The sequence below is a fragment of the Anabrus simplex genome, chromosome 14 (genome assembly GCF_040414725.1).
Source record: "Anabrus simplex isolate iqAnaSimp1 chromosome 14, ASM4041472v1, whole genome shotgun sequence".
NCBI lineage: Eukaryota > Metazoa > Arthropoda > Insecta > Orthoptera > Tettigoniidae > Anabrus > Anabrus simplex.
In genome coordinates this window covers 98,041,750-98,055,533 of record NC_090278.1, presented here as the reverse complement: position 1 = coordinate 98,055,533, position 13,784 = coordinate 98,041,750, and the positions used below count along the sequence as shown (strand labels likewise).

At 39.5% G+C, this 13,784-nt stretch overlaps 1 protein-coding gene across 10 annotated transcripts in view; it reads left to right on the top strand.

Annotated features, from left to right (window-relative positions):
- msn (serine/threonine-protein kinase msn) overlaps positions 1 to 13,784 on the top strand; it is a 225,024-nt gene that overhangs the window by 147,039 nt on the left and 64,201 nt on the right. For 9 of the 10 annotated variants that reach the window (XM_067158047.2, XM_067158046.2, XM_067158039.2 and 6 more), the window contains 2 exons: positions 5,922 to 6,026; positions 12,012 to 12,068. In XM_067158047.2, coding sequence (XP_067014148.1) covers positions 5,922 to 6,026; positions 12,012 to 12,068 — 162 coding nt within the window. The remainder of the gene's footprint in view (positions 1 to 5,921; positions 6,027 to 12,011; positions 12,069 to 13,784) is intronic. The other variant, XM_067158044.2, reaches the window with a different exon arrangement.

Genomic DNA, 13,784 nt, shown 5'->3' with positions numbered 1-13,784 from the left:
CCAACTCACCCGGTGAAAGACTTTCGTAGTAGTCTTCCCAACTGAAATGAACATAGGTCATTACAATGACGTCAGTAGGAATGACACAATTAAAAGCAATACTTTCATATGAAATACTCGGTCAAATGAAAAACCACATTTTTTCTCACTTTTAACGAACAGTACTACGCTGCTGATCGTACAGTCCAAAGTTTCAGAGCTGAAATGATCAAGCCGCAGACAGCCGTGATCCGTGAAATCTCTTAGTGTTTCTTCGGAGGCGGGGGGGTCGAATAGTGGAGAGTCCCAAGCCAAAAACTATTCTCTTCTGCTAATCTGTTTCCTAGGAGTACCTGATGAAACGGAAAATCTCAATTTACTACACTGGCCGGGAAAAGAACTATCTGACTTGGAGGCAAATTCTTCCTCCAAACCAGAGGAGAAACCCCCTCTTCACTGCTAATTTGGAATAAAATGAATGTAGAATTTAATAAAAGTGAAGTGGAAGAAGCTTTTCTTAAGAAACAGCTCTTTTCAGGGTTGAATTTTAAGTTATTTAGTGAATTATGGTGCTATAATTTGGAATAGACCTAAATTGTAATTCTAGACCAGGTCATCTACTACTACTACTACTACTACTACTAAGTGAGCCTTTGCCTTAAATGTACACACTGCTCATTCAAAACAGCGCATCAGAGTAGGTATCGAATAGCTGGAATACTATGATGAACCAGTGTGTTACGTACGAGCAGCATCAGGAAATGTATGAACCAGAGGAATGGCATGCTAAAGGAGAAAGTTTTCTAACTCCCAGCTATTTCCCGCCAATATTCAGTCAGGCTGTTATACTCGGTATGCATCAGTAATCCCTTCTATCGGAGTTCAGTGGCGGCATAAGAGACAAAGAACATCATAACAAACCATGGCCAATGTGTTATTGTTGATCAGTTTTAAGAGCTTTCAATATTGTAGGCCTTCACATTTAGTTTTCTTCCGTCTCTGAAATACCACTCTTATCGTAGTCGATATGATAAAACTGAATAAAACAAAATAATCGGAAATTGTATTATCTGTAACTTTTGTTATGCAGTACTTTTCGATAGGACCAATAACATAGGTACTTAAAAATTAAATATTTTATGCCTTCCCCTAAACTAAAATTTCATTCAGGGTGAATAAAATTGTTTATAGCTTAGACTGTAGTTTCTTATTCCCCGACTCTATATACCAATTTTCATTAAATTCTGTTCACCCATTTTCTCGTGACTCGGCGTTGATATGGACTTGGCAACAAAATTACAAATTCATGAATATCTGTTATCATAGCCGGTACGGTAAAAATGTATAAGAAATAAATGATCGGAAATTCAATTCTATATAACTTATTCATCGATAGGACCACTAAAAATATAAATATTTGTGTATTAAATTTCAGGCCTTCCTCTAAACTACCATTTCACTCAGCGTGAACAAAATAATTTATAGCCTAGATTGTAGTGGTTCATCCCCCAACTTTACATACCAATTTTCAGTGAATTACCTTCAGCCGTTTTTTTGTGATACGTGTTCATGCAGACAGACAGACAGAAATTACGGAAAAGTAAAAAATGCATTTCCTTGTTACTGTGGGCATGACCGATACAGAAATACCCTTCTTTTCAAATTCTGAGCAATGTACAGACAAAACTCTTATTTTATACATATAGATTGATCACTCTTTCATGCTGTGTGGTTCATTTTCAGAAGATCTTGGGAGATTTTGCAGTTTTTCTGATTCTGCGTTGGATGTATGAATGCTCTCAGCTGCATGCTCGAACACATAAAATAAAGTGCTATTTTCTGACCAATGGTTCAGAGTTCTGAAAAAAATGCATCTGAGCATTTATATAGGAAATAAAATGTTAAATCCTTTGACATCTCCGAAAACCATAAAAATGTAGTTAGTGGGACGTAAAAGTAATAAGATCATTATTATTTAAATCCTGTTCATTATCAGATAAAAGAACACCAAAATACAGAAAGGTGTTAAGAAATTGAATTCTCTGTGCACGTATCAGTCAGCATATTCACAATACGACTTGCTTCACTGTCTTGAGCCAGGGTGGTTATAGTAAGTAGTCTGCTATGAGCTTGCCAGATTTTTAGTTCTTTTTTTAATGTGAAGAAAGACAAACAGGCCAACCTTCAGATTCAGATTTATGTATTTGCAAGGATGGACACCGATTTTCGGTGGAACTTATTGAACAGGGAATTAGCTTGTTGATAGTTGGCGAGAGCATCGTCTTGGCTTAGAGAAGATGGAAAGTGTGGAGCTGATGACTTAATGATGGTATATTGTGTTGACACTGTCTACTAATGTGTTAGGCTTCATTTGCTTGGTGCTTTAGTGGTAGGAAGAGGGTGAAGGAGAGGCGCAGGATGGACCTGAGCAAATGGAAGATGAACCTGAAAGTACGAGACACCAAGAAGAAACCACCATCGACGAGGGATTCAAACGAGTGTATAGGGCAGCACAACAGTGTCTTGTTTTATTGTTGCACCCTTCGCAGGATCTCGCACAAGATGTAAGGTGAACCACTCACAGCTGGAATGAGCATGCCGTAGCAGGGCCACATCTCTGCTTTAGAATCAAGTTGCTGTTTGGGAAAGAACCTTTCTTTCTCATTGTTTTAAGGGCAGCTGGATGCCTAGGTTCGTATCTTAGGCTACCAACCTTGAACTCGGCAAATAGCAACTAATTTACATTTAAAAACTCAAACTTCTGCCTAAATTTTTGTGCAAGTGCAATTGGACGTACAGTATATTCAGAAGCTCTGTCTCATAGCTCTTAGTGTAGTGTTTGATTGCTCTGGCTCTTCTTTTAGCAATAAAAATGATAATGGCATGTGGCCTCTGGAGAGGCCCAGTTCACTCCCTATAGGTGACCCGCGCGTCAGTGAAGGTTGAAGATGGCAGAGGAATTAACCAATCAAAATTAAAATTCCCAGTCCAGCTGGGAATTGAACCCACAATGTAATGTTAGCAGATAGTGCTATTGTAAACCCAGAGCTGAAAGGTTTCTACCTATTCAATACACTTTTATTGTAACCTAAAAAAGTTACATATATTTGAAGCTAGTTTTGGTCTTGCTGGAGATCATTGGTCAAAATCATAAAGTTAAGCCAAGACAAAAATTTAAAAAATTGTATGATATAAGAGTGTGGTGTAAAACAAGTAAAGAGCTGAATGACAAACACTCATTAGGATCATATTTATTCTAGAAAACACTTCTTAAAAGACTTAAGTTAAACATTTACAGTAAAATATGAACACGGAGAATCTTCTTGAATTCAGTTCACTTGAAATAAGTGTGACACTTATGTAAGTTTTTTAGGTTACAATAAAGAGTATTGAATAGGTGGAAACCTTTTAGCTCTTGTTTCGCATTATATTTCTCTTCAATACAGAATAATATGAAATTTATTACCTATGAGCTGATAGTGGTGTTGCCATATTTAAACAGCCATTTTAAACACACTTTTGTTGCTGGAACATGCATATACATTAAAACCTTCACCTGGATCAACTGGCAGGTTGTAACCTTGATCTGACCATTGACCGAGATTTTGCATAATTCTGCCAGGAGGCGGGGTGGTACTTGCTAGCAGGCGTGAGCGTTGTCAGTATTGTTCTGTGCTTGGTGATAGGGCAGTGTTTCCTACGAACACAAATGTTCCAGTGGCACACAAGTTTTTTTTATAGCAGGAAGGACCTCCTGCCGCCCGACACGGTTGTATAGAATCACATCCAAGGGTCAGTTCAAGGTTGGATGCAACCCTGCGTGAGGTGATTTCTAATGATGAATATGGCACAAACACCCAGTCCCTGAGCCAGAGGAATTAACCAATCAAAGTTCCAACCAAATGGATTTTTGATGACATTTCATGTCCAAGTTGAGGTAAGTTGTTCCTTGCTGGTCGATGCACATCCACGGAGTGAGTCGCGTGAGAAGAGCGATGTGTTACTACCTTAGCAGTGGAGATTTGGGTGTTCTTTGTTGATTGTAGTTTCTACAGAACATACAGTTGAGAACAGATAAGCACTCGACTTTAGGATGTTGTGTTTGTGTGTGTCGCTAGCATGAAGACGTGTTGTTAGTGCAAGCTGTGTGTTTTGTGAGCATGATCACGTCCCAAGAAGACTTTCTGCACCGAGAATGTTCTGTTGTTATTGTTTTTAGCATGAGTTCTTTCTTTCTCTCTTCTCTGTGTCCCCCTCCCCTTTCCTAATCCCATTGAGCATGTATATATTAAACATGTTATTTCATTGGTACGTAACGCTGAAATGAAGGTTTGAGGTGTGGCTGACTGTTGCTTCGCGGACATTGTAAAGTGCTTTTCATGTTGTGTTTTTCCCTTTTTTTTTTTTTCCTCCATCAACCACCACACATCTGGGATGTGCCAAATACTGGTATTTCACTAAGTTGTCATTTGTCTTGGATGGTGGGAAATGTCAGCATTTGGCTTAATATCCCAGGAAGTAACAAGATGGCTGTAGTTTCTACGCTTTTTCTGCTGCGGCTTTTCTTGTCGAGTGTGCTTGTTGTGTGTTGTAGCGCCGTGCCACACACTGCTGACCTCTGTTCCATTGATGTCTCAAACATTGACCTTCATTTCAGTGCAGCGTTGTCTGTGGAGTTCAGCTCTAGTTGTACCTTGTGGGGGATCGGTAGGAGTGTAAACTAGTGACCCACTTTATCTTCGTACGTGAGCAGTGTTCACTTATAAGATTTCTTTGTAGATGACATTAGTTGTTTTTCCGCCTGATGTATGTTAGCTCGCTCCTTTATCCCCGTGTGATATTTAAACCATTCTTTAGGTGAGGAATGAGGGTTGATGGTGAGATAGCGACCCTGGTCTAGATGGCCGAGAGGATTCGTTGTCAACCGCACATCATCTCGTAATCTCCAGGCCTTTGAGCTGAACAGTGCCAAGAGGTTTAGTTTGGTTTTTGCTTTCATTCCTAACCCACATTTGAAAATTATACTCTGTGAGACCTTAAGATGTTTATTGAGGTGAATAAACAATTTAGTTTGAGGATTGTGTGACTAATCTCAGAATATAGTCTCTAATTATAAGGTTAAATTTTTACTGCAAACTATAACAAAAAATGCTTATTGAGGGCTATAATGTACAAGTATATACAGTCACAGACCTTTTTGTAGAGCTTTTTTATGCTCCACAATTCTTCCATGAATTCTTGAGATGTATAGTTTACAGTTTAGGCAGGAATATGCTCGAGTGGTCATTTTTTTTTTCTTTGACTACCTTCACTAAAATCGCCCCTCTTCAGTTCCCTTTTGTCATAGATTGTTGTTTCCTTACCTCCAAATTTCCTCAAATTACGCAATGATACAAACCGCATCCAAATTCTTTCATTGTATCTCAGCCTGTGCCGACATCTACTGAAGACTTCATTTCATAATTTGTATAGATACACATATTCTCCGAATGATGCGTGAAGTAAAAGAAGATTGGTACATAATTCACACATGTATTTCCATCATTTCCTGTACGACCATTGTAAATTCAACATGTTGTCTACAGAGTACCTGTCTGGGTATGGTAGTCTTCTTTGATGAGGCAGCTCATTCACTTCCAGAAGCAGTCCCACCCCAGAAACACGACTTCATGAATGCATTAATTTAGAAGCACTTCTTCTTATGATGGGGTGCTGCTCAGGCGTTCTTCAACTTTACCGGAGTAAAAGATCTATTACTTAGATCTCAAGGAATTTCTTAAAAAATGAACCATTGCCAGTGAATTGATTCTTGGAACTTTCCACCAGTTATACTGTAAGGTTAGTCAGGTAATAACTTCAGGGTATTTGACAAGTCAACAACTGCTGAACTCCACTTTAGTGTTAGACCTGCAAGGCTGAGTCACGAGTCCTGTGTGTTTCAGAACCGAGAAGAGCGGCGAAGTGACTTCCATCGTATTGACTCTCCAGGTCAGTTGGGCACCCCAGGATCACGACCCAGTTCTGTTCTTCCCGACCTCCTCACGCAGGTACTGGAATACTTTATGTGCATGATTAAAAGTCCAACTTTTAATATGAGCATGAGAATTGATTTTGCAGGCTCTGTCATTGGTAGTTACATGAATTACATTGTACTTGAATATACAGATGGAAGGAATCTGGAGAAGGCCATAACCCTGGAACTGTCAATGTTAAACTGTCTGCTGGCAGGGAAGTTCATGGTCAGATAAAAAAGTTAAGCATATTTGCTGGTTTTTCCCCACCAATGTGTAATATTTGTTTCATTTATGGTTAGACCGTGTTTAAGTCATGGCGGCCCTGCATTCACAGCTAGGAGCATTCAACTCGCAACATATCCAGTGCGCTAGAGCTGAGGTGACATCTAAGTAAGCTTGTCAGTGTTTCTGTGAATTGTGCACTAAAATGCCTCGCCTGTGGTATCTCGCATCAAAATTTTCTCTTTGATGCAACGGAACATGAAACAATTGACGTTGGTAACATAGTTCATTTGAATTGAATGTTGTCTCCAGGTTGTGGAAAAAGTTCCAAGACGCCCATTCAGTAGCAGATTGACATCGCACGGGCTGTCCAGCAGCTCAAAACCAGGGCGCACAGCTACTATGAGATGTCGCAGGAGTTACTGAAAGTACCCAAACATTTTACAATAAACTCTGTGATGGGGGACTGTGTTCAAGAAGACCCCTCAGGATGCCTTCAACATCACAACGTGGCTCGCAGTTGATGGGCAAGTGCACATCAGACTTGGACACGAGATCAGTGATCCAGAACGTTGTTCACTGATGAAGTATGAATTGCAGTACACACTGATGACAATTCTCTGCACGTATGGTTTACAAGAGGAGAACATAGCAATGAGTCATTCTGAGTTGAACGTCACCAACAGCTTGCAGGTTCACCACTATACTGAGCAGGTATCATGTGCGGCCGCTGTACACCACTGGTTAACGTTCAAGGAAACGCAACATTCTCTGACGCAAAATAAGTGGTTTTGCAGAAACGGTAGGAGATGGGTTTACTCTGCAGGATGACGACACTCGTCCAGTTCGTGCAGCAGCTGTGGACGGATACATGGAAACACGTGGGATCTGCAGAATGGATTGACCAGAGTCTACCCCGGACATGAACTGATAGAGCACGTGTGGACTTTTCTTAAACAAGCATTTTTCAACCATTGGCATCCACCACTAACGATTCAGACCCTAATAGATGCTGCCATCAAGGTATGGGGTTGTTTGGCTCAAGAAATGCTTAATTATTAGATACTGAGCCTGCCCGAAGAGTGGCTCAGGTTTCGTGGAGGACTAACACGTTATTAAAAACTGTCTAACTTAGGAGTGTCCTTATTTTTTTGGTTCAGTCACATGTCGAGTGTTTTTCTTTTCATACTGGGTTTACATAAAGTATGTTTTTATTGTATTTATTATTCTGAGTTTCATATTAAATACACTGGTGAAAAATGAAATTCCAGCACCAAGAAGACGTTATTTTATGAGGAATATAATTTAAGCTAAGCAGTTGTCTAGGCAGCATATTTGATTAACGTTCACAGGTTCAGGTATGCACGAGAAGATGTGACATGGTGCTACACTAATAAGACCAAAAATAGAATATGACAACTTCATTTGGAGCCCTAGTTGTCAGTCATATGTCTGTCAGATTGAAAAAATACAAAATAGATTTTTAAAATAATTACAATACAAAAAAACTGGCTACTATCCACTTATGGTACCATATAGTGATATCCTTTCAAATTTTGAGTGGAGAATTTGGAAGTTTGCAGACAGAAGGATGCAATTAAAAAAAAAAAAAATTATTGTAAACTATGCTATTGATAATCCTGAATTACTGTCTCTCTTAAATTTCCATATTCCTCGCTTCAATTACGGAAATATAAATTTTTTTAAATCAAAAAGCCAAGATGTGTGCCCACAATAACACTTTGGTGAACAGGCTCTGTAGTATCTTCAACAGTGCCATTCAGAAAAATGAATGGCCTTGAGTTCAGCCTGCCAATGTGTGAGTTTGTAACTAAACTCCGTTGCGCAATTCTATGAAGTCTTAAAATTAGAGGAAATCTAGAACTTGTCGTGTATTTTTTCTCCATATTAATATAAGGCTCCTTAGTTTTGAAAAATACTTTGGTATTTGATATTAATTTATAGGTGATAAGATACAATCAAATTAGAATATAGTTTAGATAGAAGAACCGCCTTGTTAATCGTATATAATGTAGTTGCCTCTGCAATTGGGATGCAAAGTTCTGTAGTGTGCAATAAATAAATAACTGCTATAGTCGCCACGATTTTGAATGTAAGCATGCATGCATTGTGTTGGTACAAGTGTCGTATATCATTTTTATGTGATGGAGTTCCACAGCTGTTACACTTAGTCAATCAAATAGGCAAGGGTTAATGGAAAATGGTGGATTTGTCGTCCCATACGTGAAGGTGTGGTGATATTGCACGTTGGGTGACAGCAGCAGTATGAGGCCAAGCAACAATCCGTTGTGTAGGTCCAGTCTACAGCTCGATTCCTACGGCCATCACTGGAATGAAGACAGAGAACACAACTCTCCTTAATGGCCGGACCTCAGTTTTCCTGAGATAGTGCCTTCCCATGAGCATTGTTGCCAACACAGCCCTATTACACAGTCTGCCGATACTGCCTTCTTTGTCTCCTTAAAGGCATGTCTGACTCTCACCTACTTCACACAGCATCAACACCAGACAATGACTAATGCTCACAAGGTCATAGCGGCGCTACTGGCAACTAGTGCGTTTGTTTAAATAAGCGTCATTTTCACCTACCGAATTTTGTTTGTCTAGCACAACTCCTTCTTGGCCTTGGGATTTAATTTTCCATCAGTGTTCCACATCGGCACAGCTTAGTTTTTCTGCACTCCTATGCTGACTATGTACGAAGTAATGGAATACACAGGAAACACTTTTTCCTGATTTATGATAGAATGCCTAGTAATGTTCATGAGAATTTGACATAGTTGGTAAACATGGCTACAGTTTTGTCTTCTCTGACAGATTTTGATATTGCATGGGAGGTAGAGGGCAGTGAAAGTGACGATGATTTTATTAGCGCACAACACAGAGTGTAACGGAAAGATACACTGAAATCATAAGGGATGTTGTCAATATCCTGTTATTGTCTAAAAGGCTAAGTCAATTTTCCGGGTTGCTTTACGTCACAAACTTGGCGAGTGTTCATAAACACATGTTCGGTGTAGCCCTAATACGTTGAAAGTCTATTTTGAGTACAGTGTGATCTTGAAACATGATTATGTACTCTCTTCATGTGGGTGACCGTCCAACAACCTTGGCATTGGTCACAGCGAGTTGTAAACACCATGTTACATAACCAGTTCATTCTACTGCTCTGAACTTTGTCCAGGTGGGTCGTGTAATTTGCCCTAGCAATTGCAGTGTGTATTCTTATTTACAACATACTATCACAATATCTGCAGTATGTCTGAAAAGTGAAAATGGTTTGCACGTATACCTTGCAAATATCATTTTCTGCTATCCCGTATGATCATAGCACAAATTCCCTTTTATCTGTATTGAGTGAAAGTTGTGACAATCATAATGAAATAGGAAGGCTTGCTTCTGGTGCTAGTTGAAATGTGATCAAAAAGTATTGTGGTTTTAAATGTAACATAATTAGGTTTTTTAAAGTTTATGTTGTTCGACTTACTACAGCTGTCCATGCTGCAGAAATTAATCCGGTCTTGATGATGATGATGATGCTTTGTGTTTTAAGGGGCCTATCATCAAAGGTCATCAGCCCCAATCCGGTCTTGCTGTAAGTGACAGTGTATTTCATGTCAAACTTCAGTGTCATATTTTTGCTTCTCTATGTCTTTGAGAAATGATTCAAAAACATTCATCGATGAACACCATGAGTTTGTTACCTGTGGGTGGTACAATAATGTGTGATACATTGTGGGTCTAACATTGCCTATTATGCGTACCACTTTGTGAGCAACACCATGACTATACGTGGCCTGTGATTAGTGCCACTATAGGAGGAACACCATGAGTATACATGGCCTGTGATTAGTGCCACTATAGGAGGAACACCATGAGTATACATGGGCTGTGATTAGTACCACTATGTGAGCAACACCATGAGTATACATGGCCTGTGATTAGTACCACTATAGGAGGAACACCACGAGTATACGTGGCCTGTGATTAGTGTCACTTTAGGAGGAACACCATGAGTATACGTGGCCTGTGATTAGTGCCACTTTAGGAGGAACACCATGAGTATACGTGGCCTGTGATTAGTGCCACTATAGGAGGAACACCATGAGTATACGTGGCCTGCGATTAGTACCACTATAGGAGGAACACCATGAGTATACGTGGCCTGTGATTAGTGCCACTATAGGAGGAACACCATGACTATACGTGGCCTGTGATTAGTGCCACTATAGGAGGAACACCATGAGTATACATGGCCTGTGATTAGTACCACTATTGGAGGAACACCATGAGTATACATGGCCTGTGATTAGTGCCACTATTGGAGGAACACCATGAGTATACATGGCCTGTGATTAGTGCCACTATAGGAGGAACACCCTGAGTATACATGGCCTGTGATTAGTACCACTATTGGAGGAACACCATGGTTCTGCTTTTTGAGGGGCCAGTGACCTAGATTTTGGAACCCTTTGGACAAGAAGCATCGTCGCTGAAAATAAGGCATTGTGAAATGGATCCACTAACTGTTTTGGATTCATGGTCATTTTTCATATCATTCGTTCTAGATTCTGGTCGGTGGATACATTTTGCAGTTTTGATTATCGTGTCATTTCGTTGCACCTCTTACCATTAGCGGCCGATTACCTAGCTGTTAGGCTCTATCATTATCATCGAAAACATCAGGTATCTGCCATCTATTAGCTACATTACTGAAGCTTGCACTTCTGCATATCATCGCGGGAAGTGTTGTGAATGTTTTCGGAAATCAACTGCTTGTTGACGAACATGCTGAAGTAGAACTAGGTTGTGAGCAAGTGTTCAAAATGTTGATGAACGATGGAAGTGAGAGTTCTGAAGTTGATGGCTACTTCGCTTCCTGAAAATTTAATGGAGGGTGAAGAAATAAGTGATTGTGACGGAAGAGGCAAAGAGGCAAGAAAGTTGTAATAACACAGAGTTCTCGGAACATAATTGTGCAGGAATTCTCCCCTAAGCCTGAGTACTGATGTAGCTGTGAAAGGAATGCATGGAAAAGGGTCATGCAAACAAACCTACCACAGAAGAATAACAATACTGGTCTACTGATCCACTTGGTAATCGCTGTCAAGCAATTCTACAGTTCTTTCATCTCATACTCAACAAGACCAGCCTAAGAAAGAGAACCAGGAGCACCCTTTACCACTGACCAGAACCATATTTTGCACGAACATTATCAACCATGATCATAGTGTGATTTTCATATGTAGCTAGGCCATTGAAGAGAATATGTATTATGTGCCTGTACAGTAATTCATAATGCGGTTTATTTGAGTTGCAAAAACCTTAAGTATGGTGTATGTCAGAGTGCTTCGAAAACTTGACTCTCGTAAGGTTAAATAGCAGTTGAGCGGGAAGGAAGTTGAAGAGGTTAAATTATAATTCAAATATGATAAAACACATGAAATGTTTAAAAAATCAAGAAATAAGTTTTTGTTTTTTATCCAAAGTGAAATAACATCAAATTGAATATATACAAAACAAATGAAAATGAACTCTGGAATTCAAGTGCAATCATCAACCATGTTTACATCAAGGTTTGTTAGTCTTTTCACAGCATCAACTCAGTAATGTGTTTCTGTATATTTGTAGGAACTCGAAATGGGGTTCGTCATACTGTTAGCATTGAAATGTTTCAGTAGTTGATTGTTGCCACTTCCTGGGTTAAAGACATATTTTGTCTAGCTAATTAACTTCCGTGAATTCACAATTGAGAATCACTGGTGTCTTCCACAGGCTTCGTCCAGTCCAGGCACACCGAATCAGCGTCAGGACAAGTCTACCAGTGAAGAGGTGAGTTTGTGGAGACTAGCTGACGTGTTCTTGTGCTTTGTAGTAGCTCTGTATCTGCGTAGTAGATGTGAGCTCCATTTCATTTGTTGCATCACAAGTTTTTCTCTTATTTCAATATATTTTGTCTTTGTTTATCCTACATGTATACCAATAGTACTACAATATTTACTTTGTATCTTTAAAAAAAAAATATGTGGATAGATAGAAAATCAGTTTATTTGTAGACATGTCTTTTAATAATGGGGGCTGTTAAAGCATCAGTCTCTTGTTCGGGTTGCTCATACCTATTACATGGAGCACATAGAGACAAGACTGTCTTTGTTTCAGTGCATTATTTTTGTGTTTAAAGGCTCTCTCCATTGTGGTCTGCTAGCTCACAAGCACTTGCTTTCATTGTTGGTTACAGTGAGGGAGAATTTGCTTTGCGATTCATTTGTAACTGCTAGGTTCTTCAGTCTGCTGAAACTAATTTTGAATAAATTTATAAACTGTCTGAAAAAAGAACATGTTTCGTTCTTCAAAGAACATTAGATTCTATCAAATCACACTCAGGTACTCTTGAGGGCAGTGAGGACTTCATTAAAATAAGTTTCAAAATTCAAGTCTTTTAAGGATTAAATAAAATAAACATAAATATCGACCAGTGAAAGAGCTCATGGTTTCTTTTAAAACAGTGGAAAGCAGACCTGAACAAATTCATTAATATTCATAAACCATAATTTTCTGTTATGTAATTAGCAGGAAACACAGACATTGTGTGATTACCACTTTAACCTAATAAGAATTAAAATGGACACAGATAAAAATCTATTTCAGCTGCCACAAAGTTGAGGATCTCAACACATTAACATTTTGAAAGAAACAGCAGTTGGTAATGTACTGAGGACGAACGTGAACAATGTAGCACAGCTGATGCGCAATTCGCATTGTAATTTCTCCCTCACTGTCGTAGCTGATGTTGTTTCACTCTGAGACGTGTTGCTGGTGGTGGTCAGACCACAGGGAGAGGTGGTCTTTAAGAGTAAGCGGCATGTGGCAGTCCTTGGGTGCACGGTGGAGCACGTAGCAGCGATGTCCCCGAGCGCCCAGGCTGCTCCGCATGGCCCATGTGTTGAACTGACCACTAATACTGTTGTTCTTGCTCGAGAGACACTACTAATGGGCTCCTGGACCCCCGAGCATACTAATACCATGTAAGTATCCACACTTCTCTACTCTGTAGTTAGTAGCCTAAGAAATGTGCTCATATTCTCAAATACTCCGGCCACTTTTCAGCACAAAATTTGTTACCACACTCTCCTTGCCTGTGCTGCACGTGTTGCTGACCGCTTAGGGCCACAGTAATCACTAGTTTGCAAGTACTCTTTATTCTTCGCTCTTCAGACCACTTTGCCTTAGTTTATCTTCCGATTCTTTCAGGAATATCCTTTATCTTGTACCCAGATTCTGAACTTCCTTATGTCTTGAAGCAGTGCTTCACTACTTTTCCAAGTCGTGAGAATTCTGTGTGATATTTTGGTATTGGACGTTGAAGGGAGATGGCATATGAGAGCGTTTCAAATTTAAATAACAATTTTGCAATTCACCTCAGAATGTTGATGTGGGTCTGTAGTGAGGCCAGCCGCTACTGTTGTGTACTTGACATTTGATCAACATGGCCTCATGAAAGCCTTTGATTTTTTTTTACATTTTGTATTGTGAAATACAGTGTGATGG